The 15,362-nt window shown below is 61.5% G+C and overlaps 1 protein-coding gene across 1 annotated transcript; it reads right to left on the bottom strand.

The window, feature by feature from the left end:
• Positions 1-34: 34 nt before the first annotated feature.
• CFAP73 (cilia and flagella associated protein 73) lies at positions 35-10,105 on the bottom strand. The gene is made up of 9 exons (XM_062182844.1): positions 9,972-10,105; positions 9,540-9,644; positions 4,355-4,469; positions 3,559-3,663; positions 3,164-3,364; positions 2,478-2,699; positions 2,180-2,338; positions 584-671; positions 35-270 (listed from the first exon to the last, which is right to left on the bottom strand). The coding sequence occupies exons 1-9, from the start codon at positions 10,103-10,105 to the stop codon at positions 251-253; spliced, it is 1,149 nt and encodes a 382-aa protein (XP_062038828.1). The 3' UTR covers positions 35-250.
• Between the last annotated feature and the right edge of the window lie 5,257 nt (positions 10,106-15,362).

Genomic DNA, 15,362 nt, shown 5'->3' with positions numbered 1-15,362 from the left:
GGTCCCCAGCAACGCAGAAGTCTCTCTGGTCCTGTTCACTCTGCTTTATTTCCAGCACTCATCTGGAGCTGGCCGTGCGCTGGCGCCCTTACAGCCCCACAAGTCTCGGTTGCTGCTGTTTGGGAGGCAGGAGGTCCCGTCCTCTGATCCACTCCCCCCGAGCCTGCGGCGGCTCCACTTGGAGCCATAGCAGAGCTGGGAACTCCATCCAGGCCCCCAGCTTGGCAGCAGGAGGCGATCTCCGGAGCCCTCAGCTCTGCCTCCCAGGGTCTGCGTCAGCGGGAGGCAGGGTCAGGGGCGCAGGCGTGGAACCCGGGCACATAGTGTGGGCTGTGGGCATAGTGACCCATACCGCCAGCCACACGCACCCAGGTGCTGGGTGATGCCGGCCCCCGCCCACCCCGGGAGGGAAGGCCTGCCCCCGCCACCGGCACTCAAGTGCCCCACGCTAGCCCCTCATCCTCTCTGTGCTCCGGCCTGCAGGTGCCCCCCATGCCAGCCCCACCCCATCTCTGATGAGGCTCCAGGGACCCCAGAGGAGCCGCTTTGCCCTGGCACCCTGGGAAATGCAGGCTCCGCTCACCTGGGTGAGGGCCAGCAGGCAGGGGCCGCGGCTCCACGTGTGCCAGGCTGGCCAGTGTGGCTGTGAGGCCTAAGATGAACAGCTTCACCTGGGGACCGGCATGGCTGAGTCACACTCAGCCCCTGGCCCCCAACCCCCGGGGGGTGGCACAGCAGGGGTCAGGGTCGAAGACCCCGTCAAAGGCACAGCAACCATGCCGGCTCCAAAGTGGCTGCAGGCAGATGCAGGCCACACCTCTGGGCACCCTCCCTGTGTCACACCAGTCAGGGGGTGGGGCCTGTCGCTCCGTCTGTGACCCCTCTCCAGGGCTGCCCTGCCCTGGTGAACCCACTGGCTGACATGAACTTGAGCGCCCATAGCCCGCTGCCGAGCCGCAGGGGTGAGCTTGCATCCGTAGCTCCAGCAGCAGTGGATCCAGTTCAGTTACCAGGCCAGGCCAGGCCTGTGGCCCACAGGGGGCCAGGGAGTGTTGGGGGCGGGGCTCGAGGCAGAGCCCCTCCCGCCACGCCTTTCTCCTTGGTGGGGGCAGAGGGTTGACTGGTGGGGGACTGCCTTGCCTACTACATGCAGCTTGTGCCAGTCCTGGGGTCGGCTTGTGTCCCATGGGGTACCCGGGCCACACCTGGGCGGGCAGTGGCGTCGAGGAGCACGACCAACCCAGGGAGCGGCTTGAAGGCAGGTTCAGGTGATGCGGATTGTGGCGGTTGGTGCAGGACGGAAAGGGGGATGGGTGGGGGAGGTGGGTGCCTCCTCCCTTTTCCCTTCACATCTCTAAGGGGCCCTGCTTCTAGAAACAGCGCACTGTTGGCTGGCGCCATGGCTTAACAGGCTAATCCTCCACCTTGCGGCGCCGGCACACTGGGTTCTAGTCCCGGTTGGGGCACCGGATTCTGTCCCTGTTGCCCCTCTTCCAGGCCAGCTCTCTGCTATGGCCCGGGAAGGCAGTGGAGGATGGCCCAAGTGCTTGGGCCCTGCACCCTCATGGGAAACCAGGAGAAGCACCTGGCTCCTGGCTTCAGATCAGCGAGATGCGCTGGCCGCAGCGGCCATTGGAGGGTGAACCAACGGCAAAAAGGAAGACCTTTCTTTCTATCTCTCTCTCACTGTCCACTCTGCCTGTCAAAAAAAAAAAAAAAAAAGCGCACTGTCTGGAGTCTGGAAGCCCCTCCCTCCGGCACCAGCCCATGCCACATGTTCCACAGCCTTCCGGAAGAGAGCACCCAGGCCTGTGGTGACACTTGGTGGCACCATCCATGGTACAGGAAGACGGGCCACGCACAACTCCACCTCCCACCCCTCAGGGGAGCTGGGACTCGCCCAGGGGGCAGGGTGTCGGTGGCAATGGCAGGGAGCCCCAGCCTCGGGCGCCACTGCTCGCTGGCACTGTCTGATCCGGGGAGAGGAGAGGGGCTGGTCTGAATAGGCAGTGTCACCCTGGGCAGGAGACCCGAGGGGGGGTCCGGCTCTCTGGGAGCCACGAACAGATCACAAACCCTGGGCTCTGGGGCAAGGGCTCTGAGCACTGCGGGCCCAGAGGGGCCCAGAGGAGGCGCCATCTGTGTCGCAGGGCTGCGGGTGATGTGGAAGGGGCCTCACCTGCTCCAGCTGCCCCTCGGTGTCCTCGATGTCCAGGGCGGGCGGCCGCCTCTGGTGCTGGCACACTCGCTGGAACAGGTCCAGCGCCGCCATCCTGGCGCGGCCCAGGAGTAGGGTCTTCTCGGCTGCCGTGTTCTGGATCCGGACCCACTTGGATTCCTGGGGAACCCTCAACCCGGCTCCCAACTAAGGTAAGAACAGACTCCCGGCGGGCGGGGCCCACGGGTGCAGACAGGTGGACCGCGCGCCACCCCTGCCAAGCGCTCTCTGACGCTTCGGTCCCCAGCCCCGGCCGTACCCACTGCAGCGTGCGCTCCCGCGCCGCCTCCAGCTGCTCCCGCAGCTGCGCCCGCCGCTGGCCCAGCCGCAGCAGCTCGTCCTGCCAGGCGTCCCGCAGCCGCTGCAGCCGCGCCCGGGCGGCCTCCAGCTCGGCGAGCCGCTCCCGCTCCGCGAGCCGCAGCGCCGCCTGCGAGTCGGCCAGGCCGTCCCAGCGCGCCACCAGCTCTGGAACCTCCTGGAACTGCGGGAGGGGGCCCGGGACCGGCCTGCAGTCCCCGCCCCCAGCCCCCGGCCGGCCGGCGTCCCCCCCAGCGCCGCCTCCATGGGCCCAACTGCAACATGGGCGCGCCACCCGGCGCCCGCTGAAGCCCTACTCCCACCCTCCCCCAGCTCGCGGCGAAGCCTCCCCAGGCCCACTACCCCGGTGAGCACTGGCTCACCAACGTCTCCAACGGATGTCTGCTTCCGCCCCCGCTCGCCTAACCGCACCTTTCTGAAACCCCTCGATTTCTCCACCGGTAAAATGGGTCAACAAGAGCGCCCATTCTGTGGGGCTGTGTGTTTGGGGGGGGGGGTGGGGTTCAAAACAGAACGTGCCAAGTGGTGGTTCTTGGCATCCAGTCGGCGCTCCACTAGTGCGCCCCGAGAACGGATAGCCCGCGCTGCAGGCTGGCTCGCACTCCTTGCTTGCCGCCCGGCGCTCACCTCCGGCAGGTGCTCCAACACCTTCCCCAGCAGGTGCGCGCAGGGCTCCAGGCGCTGCAGCCGGCGCTGCAGCCGCTCCCGCTCCCCGCGCAGCTCCTCGAGCTGGGCCCGCAGCCGCAGCGCCTCCGCCTCCCGGCGGCCCGCCTGGAGCCGCTCCTGAGCCGCCCTCTGCAGCGCAAGGCGGCGCCGGGCCTCGGCCTCCTGGGCAGTGGGGTGGGGAGGAAGCGAACTCAGGCCGCCGGAGCTGGCCGCGCTGGCTCCCTGCTAACCTCCGCAGCTTTGCCAAGCCGAGCCCTGGTGGTCCGCGGGCCGCATTGGGCCAGACGCTCAGGGCCTTGCTCCGGCAGTGCTCCGGGGCTCCCGCTCCCAGGGCCGGCCTTCCCGGCCGCACCTGCCTGCAGGAACTGGTCGGAGCGCACCAAGGACGCCTTCAGCGCCTGCTCCTTCTGCTCCAGCCGTTCACGGCGCTGCTCCAGGGCCGCCATCCTGGTCTGGAACTCCTGCGGGAGAGGGGCGTGGCGCGCTGTGTGCATTTAGGGCGTCAAGTGCTTCCTCCCCGTAGCCACCCCGCTCAGCCCCTCCCAAGTATGGTTCCTGGTCCCCGAGCCGCTTCCTGCTCCAGTCCACTGTGGCTCCCACCATCCCCGGTCACTCGCGTGCCTTCCTGTAGCCCACAGATGTCCGTGTTCCTGTCTGCTGACCTCGTCTTCCGGTCCATCCTGGCACACTCTCCCAGCGACTCGACACCTGCCCTGCGATCTTTGCCCACGATCTTCCCTCTGCCTGTTTCCCACTTCTCACCCTGTCCGCCTTTGCTGGGAAAGCCAATTTGCCCTTTTCAGCAGTTCCCAACACCTCCTCTAGGAAGCCCTCCTTGACTGTCCATCCCCGTGTGGAAGTAGGGGCTCACACACTCTGGGCTCCCAGGGGGCTGCCCAGTGCTTCTCACACGGCGATCACCGCCAGGACACCTGTTTTCCTCTCTGGACTGTGAACCCCCAAGGACCCCCCAGATCCCAATGCGCTGCCCGCACCTTCATTTATTGGTTGGTGCATACAAATGTCTTGGCACCAGCTGCTGACCCCGTCTGACAGCTGGGGAACTCGGGGCTCCGCGGGGTGCCATGGCTTGTCTCAGACCCCCGGACGGCACGCCCCACCCCGCTCTCACCACCTCTGCTTGAGGCTCACCTCCCTGTGGTCCCGCAGGCTCCAGTCCACATCCGCCAGCTCCCGCCTCTTCTCCAGGAGTCGCAGTGCTGGTGGGAAACGACGCCCGCTGGACTCCAGCATCTTCCCGGAGGGGCTGCGGGGTGGGGGGGGGGGACGAGGGAGTCAGTACCACCTGGAGGGCCCCCAGGAGGCAGCTACTGGCTTGGGAATTCTTCCCTTGGTCAACGAAGTGTGCTGAGCCGCGGCTCTGTGCAGAAGGCAGGTGAAGACCTCCCGCCCCCAGGAGCCGGCGTTCTGCTGGGCGCCTCAGAAAATCAGGCCCATAAATAATGCTTGGATTTGATTGGCACCGGGATGGAAGACTGCTCAGCCCGCAGGACTGCCAGTATGCGGAGGTGACACGGGACAGGACCTGGACGGGAAGAGGGAGCCGCCCAGACACTCACTCCAGGGACCAGAATCGCAGCCGCAGGGCCAGCCGGGACCTGGAGGGAAGCAGCGGCCAGGACAGAGTGCAGCTGGAGCGACGGGGGGGGGGGGGGGAGTGATGGCAATGGGGGGCTGTGGGGAGAGTGGCTTTGACCTTGACTCTGAGGGAGGCAGCAGCCGTGCGACAGGGAGAGGGGGGGTTGGGAGGAGCAGGGGCCCCCAGCCGCTGTGGGGAAGGAGCCCAAGGTGACCCCGACGCCTCTGCGGGAGTGGCCAGGAGGTGGCGCTCCGAGCTCTCGGGGAGGAGAGGAGCAGAAGGGACCGAGCAAGGTCTCTCTCCCCGGGGAACGCGCGCCCATTTCACAGCTGCCAAGACTGAGGTTGAGGGCTTACAGTTGAGCTCACAGTTCTGAGCTCACAGCAGGACACACATCCTGCCTGCTCTCCCCAGGGGCAGGCCGAGTGTGTGTGTGTGTGTGTATCTATGTGTGTCCATGTCTGTGTGTCTATGTGTGTCGTGTCTGTGTGTGTCTGTGTGTGTCTATCTATGTGTGTCTGTATCTATGTGTGTCTGTGTCTGTGTGTGTCTATGTGTGTCTGTATCCCTGTGTGGTCCGTGTCTGTGTGTGTCTATCTATGTGTGTCTGTATCCTTGTGTGTCCGTGTCTGTGTGTGTCTATCTATGTGTGTCTGTATCTATGTGTGTCCGTGTCTGTGTGTCTATCTATGTGTGTCGTGTCTGTGTGTGTCTATGTGTGTCTGTATCTATGTGTGTCTGTGTCTGTGTGTGTCTATGTGTGTCTGTATCTATGTGTGTCTGTGTCTGTGTGTGTCTGTGTGTGTCCATGTCTGTATGTGTCTGTATCTATGTGTGTCTGTGTCTGTGTGTGTCTGTGTGTGTCCATGTCTGTATGTGTCTGTGTCTATGTGTGTCTGTGTGTGTCCATGTCTGTGTGTGTGTCTGTATCTATGTGTGTCCATGTCTGTGTGTCTATCTATGTGTGTCGTGTCTGTGTGTGTCTATGTGTGTCTATGTGTGTCGTGTCTGTGTGTGTCTATGTGTGTCTGTATGTGTGTCATGTCTGTGTGTGTCTATGTGTGTCTGTATCCATGTGTGTCCATGTCTGTGTGTGTCTATCTATGTGTGTCGTGTCTGTGTGTGTGTCTGTGTGTGTCCGTGTCTGTATGAGTCTATGTGTGTCTATCTATGTGTGTCGTGTCTGTGTGTGTCTATGTGCATCTGTATCTATGTGTGTCCATGTCTGTGTGTGTCTATGTGCGTCTGTATGTATGTGTGTCCGTGTCTGTGTGTGTCTATGTGTGTCTGTATCCATGTGTGTCCGTGTCTGTGTGTGTCTATCTATGTGTGTCGTGTCTGTGTGTGTCTATGTGTGTCCGTGTCTGTATGAGTCTATGTGTGTCTATCTATGTGTGTCCGTGTCTGTGTGTGTCTATGTGCATCTGTATCTATGTGTGTCGTGTCTGTGTGTGTCTGTGTGTGTCTATCTATGTGTATCGTGTCTGTGTGTGTCTATGTGCGTCTGTATCTATGTGTGTCATGTCTGTGTATCTGTGTGTTGGGGCGGTGCCTGTGTAAGTCCTTTCCACCTTGGTTCCAAGGATTTAACCTGGATGTCAGCTGGGGAGGGGGCGGCCAAGAGCAGGTTGGATCCCTGGCTCCCGGCCCAGCTCTGCCCTAACCAAGGCCTTGGGGAAGCTGCAGTTTTCCTCTGAGCCTCAGTTTCTTCCTCTGCAAAATGGGGGCAATAATCACCCACAAAGAACTGCGTGTGCCTGAAGACGCCGGTTCCCAGGGGGTGGAGAGAAGGGGAGAGAAGCCCCAGCCCCCGTCTCCAGCCCGTCTCCAGCCCCGGACACCACTCACCCACGTGGGCAGTTTCTCCTGCAAAGTCAGCTGGAAATATCCCTCCTGGGGGGAGGGGGTGGCACGGACAGCTCCCAGCAGGTGTCCCGTCTTTCTCTCCACCAACCCCGGGGCCCTGGGCCACTGACGAGGAGACAGCCGGCTCCCTGATCCCCCAGGGCAGCCAGCAACAGGCTCTGGTTGCCCTGGCAACCACCGACACAACATTCCGTTGCTTGGTTGCGGCCTGGGGAGTAGGGAGGAGCTGCTGCGGGCGTGCGGGGCAGGGGGAGCCGTTCTGCCCCTCCCAGGAAAGCCCTCGACTCCCCACCTCAAATTAGGGTGCAATACAGGACGCGGGCCCTTCAGCCACAAATCTGCGTCTCTTGGCGCCTCCTGGCTGGCCACGCTTTTTCCCAGCTGAGCGGCATCAGGACTCGCTAACGGGGGTGTCTGCCCGGCTGACCGCTCAAACGATCACACAGCAGGCTCGCACTGTCTGCCAGGCTTGGGACGGCGCCCCGCACTCCAGGGACAGGTGCCGGGGGCGTGCTCTGCTGCTGCCCTCTGAGGCTCCGCTCCCAGCCACGTGTCACGGAGCTCACAGCCTACCAATGGAGACAGAGAAGTACCAGCCAGTGCAGAGCAGCTTGGGAGGGACCTAGGAGCTGGGCTGGGCTGAGGGAGGTAGGAGAGCTGGTGGGACAGTCTGAGGAATTGTGTGTTGGGCTAAGCAAGCCACGTACGTGTGCAATGACTCATGTAAGCCTGCAGGGGGCAGGACTGGGGAAGTGTTCCCAGCACCATAGGAAAAACACCCACAGGTCCCCATGGCAAATAACAAATACCAGCCTCTTGTTATCTTGGCTTCTGATCGTTTCATTTTCCATTTTAAAGAGTTTATTTTTTCATCCAGAGAAATGTCTTTTCTTGCTGTAGAGCAAAGCCATTAAGGAAATCTAGGGTAACTTGCTACGCCTACCGCTCTCAAAGCAGCGCCTAGGGCTTTGGTTAGAGTACACTGCTAAACATGGAACTAAAACCATGCACATTTCATCCTGTGCATTTTGCATCGAATTGCATACGCTGTCTTTCGCTACATCGATGGGAAGTTAGCATATTGGTGGTATGCGGGCTCCTTGTTCTCTGGGTTCCAAAAAGTCGGGTGGATGTTGTGGTGCAGCAAATTAAGCCCCTCCTTGGGATCCCACATCCCAGTCACAAGTGCCAGGTTCAAGTCTCCGCTTCTCTGCTTCCTGTCCAGCTTCCTGCCTGTGTGCCCGGGGGGCAGAGGATGATGGCCCAAGTGCTTGGGTCCCTGCAACCACGTGGGCAACTGGGATAGAGTTCTGGTCTCCTGGCTTTAGAAGCAGCCCAGCCCTGGTTACTGCAGGCATCTGGGGAGTGAACCAGTGGGTAGAATTTTTTTTTTTAATTTATTATTTACTTGAAAGTCAGAGTGAGAGAGAGAGAGAGAGAGAGAGAGAGGTCTTCCATCCGCTGGTTCACTCCCCAGATGGCCACAATGGCCGGAACTGCGCCAATCCGAAGCTAGGATCCAGGAGCTTCCTCTGGGTCTCCCACGTGGGTGCAGGGGCCCAAGCACTTGGGCCATCTTTTACTGCTTTCCCAGGCCATAGCAGAGAGCTGGACAGGAAGTGGAGCATCTGGGACTTGGGACTTGAACCGGCACCCATATGGGATGCCAGTGCTGCAGGTGGTGGATTTACCCACTATGCCACAGTGCTAACCCTGGATAGAAATTTGATCTCTCTCTCTCTCTTACTGTCTCTCTGTCTTTCAAATAAATACATTAAAAAACTTTTAATTGATACATCATTTACATAGAGAAAAATCACTGTTTTCGTATAGAATTCTGTGGGTTTTGGCAAATGCAGAAAGTTGGGGCACCACAACCACAACAGATACAGAACACCTCCATTGCCCCAAAAAGTCCCCTGAGCCCTTGTCATCAGCCGTGTGCTTTTCGTAGCTCCTGGCCCCTGCACCTGCCTTCTCCCACTGAGCACTGGCCGTCGGTTTGTTCACGTCGATGGGGGCTCAGTGGTTCTGACTCTCTGGTTGCTAAGTGATACTGACCTGATGGACCCATAGGCTGTGCACTCGCTCCCCCCATGAGGGATGGTTGTGTTGACCCCAGATCTGCAGGTGCTCTTGGGGTGCAGGTTTGGGTGGACATGTTTCCATGTCTCCAGGGGGAGCGTGCCGGCGTGGGCCTGCTGGGTGGCGTGCTAAGCACAAAAAAACCTGCACACTGCTCTCCACAGGGGCTGGGGCGCTTTGGCAGCCCTGCCAGCCTGGCTGTCTGTGTGCTTGCCAGCAGCTGGCGTTGACCGCTTTTCAAAGCGTCCATGCTGGGGCAGGCATTCGTCTAGTGATGAAGATGCAGGCTAAGATGGGGGCGGGGTCCTGGGACGGTGGGTTACGCTGCTGCCTGCGGGGCCAGCATCCCATGTAGGAGTGCTGGTTCGAGTCTCCCCTGTTCCACTTCTGATCCAGCTCACTGTTAATGCGCTTGGGAAGGCAGTGGAAGATGGACCAGTCACTTAGGCCCCTGCCACCCACGAGGGAGACCCAGATGAAGCTCCAGGCTCCTGGCTTCAGCCTGGCCCAGGCCTGGCTGTTGTGGCCATTTACAGAGTGAACCAGCCAATGGAAGACCTCTCTCTTTTTGTCTCTGTTTCTGCTTCTCTCTCTGCAACTCTGCCCTTCAAATAAATAAACTAAATCTTTAGAAAGATCATTCTTGGCTCTTAGCGGCTGCCCATTGCTGCCATCAGTTGTGCGGCCTGGTCCCTCCCTGGCTCCACCCACCCCAGCTGCTCCACCTATAGGAGCTGCTGCAGAATCCCAGGTCACGCCCCTGCTCCGCCCTGCTCTCCCGGACACAGGTCCCGCTTGTAGGAGCCGCGGACGCCACGGCCACTCTCGGCCTTGATCTTCTCCTTGTCCTCCGGCCCTGGCTGTCCCACAAACCGCTTCTTCGTCCGGTCGCTGCAGGAGGGGCAGCAGGGGAGACGCCCTGGGAGGGGCTTTCCTTCCTCAAGCCCTCTCCTTTCCTCCTGCCCCCAAGATGTCGTGCACTCCTCCCTCTCTCTATTTAGGTTTTTAAAAATATTCTTTTCGAAAGACAGAGTGACAGGTGTGGGGTGGGGGAGAAAGAGGGCTTCTATCCTCCATCCACCAGTTCACCACCCCAGCTGGCCACAGCAGCCAGGGCTGGCCCAGGCTGAAGCCAGGAGCCGGGAGCTCCATCCTCGTACCCTCCCTGGGTGGCAGGGACTCGCGGTCCTGAGCCGTCATCTCCTGTTCCCCAGGCACATCAGCAGGTTGTTGGACGAGAAGCGGAGGAGCCAGGACGTGGACTGGCGCCCTGGGATGGATGCCATTGCTGCCAGCTGCAGCTTGCCCGGCTGTGTCAGTGCCTGCCCATTCTTTCCTCTGTCAGGGGCCATCCTTGCAAACACGGACACCAGGTGCTAGATGCTGACGACAGGGGTTCACGGGCCATTGGCAGGATCAGAGGAACCAGACGACTGTCATTACACTGTGGTGACGGCTGAGGGAGGGGCGGCCTCCCCGAGGAAGCCAAGTGTGAGCCCAGACCCGAAGGATGAGAAGGGAACAGCGATCCATGTGGCAGGAATAGCATGTGCGAAGGCCCTGGGGCAGGAGTGGGGTGGCTCCTCCTAGGGGAGAACAGAGGTCAGAAAGTGCGCAGAACTCAAGGACGCTGGGCAGGGTGGGTCAGGGCTGGAAAGGCCAAGAGGGGCCAGCTCAGGGCTGTGAGTAGCAGGAGGAAAACCGAGGCCCGAGGGAATTAAGTGATTCCTCAGGACTAGTTTGTTTATACAGAGATAACTCACCCTTGTCTGCCCTGGACAGCTCATGACCTAAGGGGCAGCAGAAAGTCAGGCCACCAACACCTCGTCTTCAGAAGGCTACAGCTATGGCTTCAGCGCTGCGGCCAGCCTCAGCATTCCCTTCCGTTAAATGGGTGCCCTCCCCAAGTCCTGATGGGGCTCCTGTGCCAGGCTGCTGTGGGGCGAGGGCCCAGCCTCCCACGAGCTCTGCCTCTCCCTTGTCTACTCCCCACCTCCCGCGGGATGGGGCAGGGCCACCAAGCGACATCAGGGCCCGGCTCCTGGGCCTTGCCCTCGGCCTGGCCCCCCTGCCGCGGCTTCCCCCTCCCTACTCCTCCATTCTGGGGGTGGGGGGCGGGCGGGGGCGCTTTGGGGAGTGGGGCTGGGAAGCATCGCTCACTGATATTTCAGGCCCAGGGAGGAGGACTCCTGGGCAGCCAGCCCGCAGGAGGGGGCACTGGAAACCCTGCCGACTCCTCCCACGGCCGCCGCCTGTCCCCCATGGCTCACTGCCCAGACTCGTGCCACCATACAACGGCGGCTTTGTGCTCCTGGGACAAAGAACCTGCTGCTGGCCGTCCCCGGGGCCGGCGCCCTGGCCGACCTTGCCCTGCTCTTGTCCTCAGGTGGACCCAGCGAGGATCGGAGGGGAAACCGAGGCAGGAGGTTGGGCAGCGATGAAGGTGCCGTGCTCAGCACCATGCACCATGAGGAGAGAATAACGGGACGAGGCACCAGGCCAGCAGCCGGACAGCAGGCCTTGGGCGCCTGGGGATTGTGGTGCAGGCAATGTGGCCGGTGTGGGAGGTGTGGCGTGAACCAGACATTATCTCTGACATTTAGGAGCTAAGAAGAGCGTGTAAACCAGCGCGGAACCCGGGAAGAAGAGACCAAGGCTGTGTGCGTGCGTGCGTGTGTGTGCGTGTGCGTATGTGTGTGCATGTGCGTGTGTGTGTGTGTGTGTGTCACTGCTTCCCCGGAGGCTGTGCAGGGCGCTTCTCAGAAACAGGAGGAAGCAGGAGTTCCCTGGTTAGAAGACACCTGCGCCCTTGGTCTAAGGAAGCTCTTCTGTTCCACCTGCCCTCCCCTCCCCCTGGCCCCCTGCCCCTTCTGACTCCGAGTGTCCCACTGCACTGACGGCTCCTGGACAGCTGGACTGGGCTGTCTTCTACCTCCCTGCGCTCCCACTGCCCAGGGCATAGTAGGTGCTCAATATGCATTTGTTTAATAATTACTGGGGCCGGCTCCATGGCGCAGCAGGTTGATCCTCCACCTGTGGCGCCGGGCATCCCATATGGGCACCGGTTCTAGTCCCAGCTGCCCCTCTTCAGATCCAGTTCTCTGCTATGGCCTGGGATAGCAGTAGAAGATGGCCCAAGTCCTTGGGACCCTGCACCTGCATGGGAGACCCAGAAGAGGCTCTGGGTTCCTGGTTTCGGATCAGTGTAGCTCTGGCTGTTGTGGCCATTTGGGGAATTTACCAACAGAAGGAAAACCTTTTGCTCTGTCTCTCCCTCTCACTGTGTGTAACTTTACCTCTCAAATAAATAAAGATTTGTAAAAATAAATAAATAATAATTACTGTTATATACACATATTCTATGGCATCAAGATCAAATTGTATATATGACTGCATATACTCTCTCCCCCACCCCTTATGTTTTTTTAGTATTTCCCTGTCACTAAGTATTTTTGAGAACAGCCTTTTTAACAGGTGCATAGCATTCCACTCCATTGCTATTGCCTTGATGTGTGTAGTTCATTCCACTGCAACCTCCTTTGTCATCTTTATTCATTTGGGGAGTTCTTTCACAGTCACCGGGTGGAAAGGGGGTGTACAAAAACTGAAGAAGGAAGGGACCCCAAGGCAGTGGGGGGGGGGGGAGAATTTGGGAAACCACATAGGAGCACTGAATTCAGGAGGAGCATCTGGACAGAGCCCAGGGAGAGCTGGTCCTGCTGCTCCACAAAACAAAAGGAAACATTGTAGCAATGTGTGATTGTAGCAGTCTGTGATTGGCCCAGGGCCCAGGTCACGCCTCTCACCACCAGCAGGCCCACAGGCCATGGGAGCCCTAATCTGGGGATCTCTAGGTCAGCTAGCTCAGCCGAGAGGAAAATCCCCGCGTTCCCCTAGCTCGGCATCCCGGAACCACACTGGTGGCTGAGCTGCTGCCCTCCACCCACCCCCGGAATTGCGGGCTAGGCTTGGCCATGGGGCCTCAGGGCTGCCACCAAGTGGTGCTGGGTGTCGGGCAGCGGGGTGCACCTGGGACACCTCTCAATGGCCATGACCCTCAGTGAGCACCAATCCTCCGAGGCGAGTGCCATCATTACTCCCGGCTAGGAAACGGAGGCACCAGCCGGTAACTCACGGGCCGAAGAACACGTGCTTCCAAGCGTAGGTGACAGGAATCAGCTGCAGTCAGCTTGGTGCAAAAAGCTGCTCTTAAACCCTGAGCCCAGGAATTCCTCCGCTTAAGCCATTATAGAGCACCTGTTGTATGCAAGCCATCATAAAGCACCATAGGAGCTAGCTTTGAAGGGAGTTGGCACGAAGATGATCATGGGCCTGCTTTTAAGGAGCTTACCGGGAGGGAGAGCACCTACTATGTGCAGGGGTCTCATGCCGCCCTCGTGATGAATTCTTATCACAGCCCTGGGGGTGGAGAGCCTGCCCATCCCCCACCTCGCCCAGCTGGTGGCTCCCAGGAGGTCACACAGCCTCTCTGGGCCCCCTCTCCCCCTGGGTCCCCAGGAGAACTCCGACCCCCTGCCAGTTTCAAGTCAAAGTTTCTCAGAACCACAGGGAGTGGCTGCGCCCTGTGGAGTCTGGGGAGTGTGGCCGCGGCTGCAGGTGGGTCGCTGGCTCTGACCCGGATGTTGGACAGGTGACAGCGCTGGCTCCCTGGAGGCATGGCCATGGCCTTGTGAATTCCCCGGGGAATGTGACTTCCTGCTTCCCTCTGGCAGAGGCCGAGGTGGCTGGGGGGCACATGGCTGACATCCCTGGCCCTGGGACCAGGACCCTCGGCCCCCCTCTGAGGCCCCTGCAGGCTCCCAGGAGAACGAGGCTCAACCAGAACCTCCCACCCCCAGTGGGGAGGGGGATGGTTCAAGACACCAGTCTGAGCTGACGCAACAGCCATTCCCCCCTTACTTCCGGGAGGAATGGAGGGACCATGAAGATGGGGGTGGGGCGTTCGCAGCTCCCTTGGGGAATTCACTTGTGAATCCAGCTCTGGGTCGCTCCTCATGCCCCACCGGTGAGGTTGCAATACTTCTAAGCTCCTGGGACTGTTGTTAGGCCCCTTTCTCAGTTGGGGTAACCGAGGCCAGGTCCAAGGGTCAGAGGACTCACGAGGCAGCCTGGTGGGGGTGCTGGGTGGGGATTCAGAGAGGGAGATGGGGAAGCAGACCACGGCTGGGCCCGTGGCTGGGCAGGGCGCCCCTGTACCTCCGGTCTGGGTGCCGGAGGCCTGCCCACTGGTGCCCAGCCCTGAGCTGACCAGCATGAGTCAGGTTCGGCGCCAGCCCTTCCAAGAGCTCTTATCCAGGTCAACAACGAACTCGCAGGGAGAAGCAAGTGGGTGTGAGTCTCCGCCCTGGTACGGGCCCTTCTGGTCCTATTATCTCATTTAACACCTTGACATATACACACCCGGAGCTGTGGGAGCAGAGGAAAAGCTATCTGCCCGGGAAGCAAGGGCTCCTGGAAGGCTGCCCGGGAGAGGGGGCATTTGGGTTGCACCTTGGAGGGCAACAGAGTTAACACCAACATCCAACCCTTTCTGCAAGCTGATGTGGAACCTGCTGCTGTTCTGGGGCCTTTATCAGCCTTATCTCATTCAACTCTCTCAGCCCCCTGTGAGCCAGACACCCGGTCCCTGCCTGGGACAGGCAGCAAGGCAAGGCACAGAGAGACCAGGCGACTTGCCCAGGGCCACACGGCTACCGAGCGGCAGGGCCAGGATTCACCTGTTAGTGACCGCGAGGCCTCTGTCCACTTCCTCAACCCCTCGCGACCTCAGGCCCTTAGTCCATGAAACGGAGTCCCAGCGCAACGCTGCCCAGGACAGCCTCCGTGAGCCCCGACGTGAGCCACCCGCGCGCCGCGCCCCGCACACAGCACGCGCCCAAGCGCTGCACAACACTTGCATCACCGCCGGGCCGCCCCTCCCCCGCGCCGCGGCAGCCGCCCCCGCAGCGCCGGCCCGTGACGCCGGAGCTGTCACGCTTTGGGTTTCATTGGGAAGGGAATGTTCCAGGCGCCGCCCTGGACTCCGAGGGGACCCCCGGGCAGGTGCTACGCACGCTCTCCAGCGCCCCCTGCCGCCGGCCGCGGGAACTGCCCCCCACCCCGGACAGGGCGCGGGGGGCGGACGCAGGCGGCGGGTGCCTGGACGGTGGGCAGCGGGGACCAGGCGGAGGACGGACCGGGTCTCGGAGACGCAGGCCCGCTCGCCGGGAGCCCGCGGCCGCGCTTCTCGTGAGCGCGAGCCCCTCCCCGCCTGGCCGTGCCAGCCTGCGCGCGCCCCGCACGCCTGGGGCGCCGGCAGGGGGCGCGCGCGGGGGGTCCGAGGGCGGGCGGGGACCCCGCGGGAGGCGGGATTGGGGGGGAGGGCCCCGGGCCGCCCCCTCCCGCCCCCTGCCCGCCCCGATCGCAGCCGCCGAGGCTGGAGCCGGCGTTCCCCGCAGCGCACTGCCCGCTCCGAGCGCAGCTCCCACCTGTGGAGCCCGGCGCGGCGCCCCCTCCCCAGGCTCCCGTGCCCGCTCCTCCCGCCCAGCTCCTCGGGTCTGGCCTGGGCGGCGCTGAGACGCCGGGACGGCGCCATGTAGACGCCCCCCC

Source organism: Lepus europaeus, chromosome 23 (assembly GCF_033115175.1).
Source record: "Lepus europaeus isolate LE1 chromosome 23, mLepTim1.pri, whole genome shotgun sequence".
NCBI lineage: Eukaryota > Metazoa > Chordata > Mammalia > Lagomorpha > Leporidae > Lepus > Lepus europaeus.
This window is presented reverse-complemented; position numbering and strand designations above follow the sequence as displayed.

Excerpts from the sequence above, each read along its gene's own strand:
- CFAP73 (XM_062182844.1), bottom strand. The coding sequence starts at position 10,105 with ATGGCCCCTGACAGAGGAAAGAATGGGCAGGCACTGACACAGCCGGGC. Across the intron at positions 9,645-9,971 it reads TCGTCCAACAACCTGCTGAT|CGACCGGACGAAGAAGCGGT; the intron begins GTGCCTGGGGAA and ends CCCCTCCTGCAG. Across the intron at positions 672-2,179 it reads CCGAGGGGCAGCTGGAGCAG|GTGAAGCTGTTCATCTTAGG; the intron begins GTGAGGCCCCTT and ends GCCGGTCCCCAG.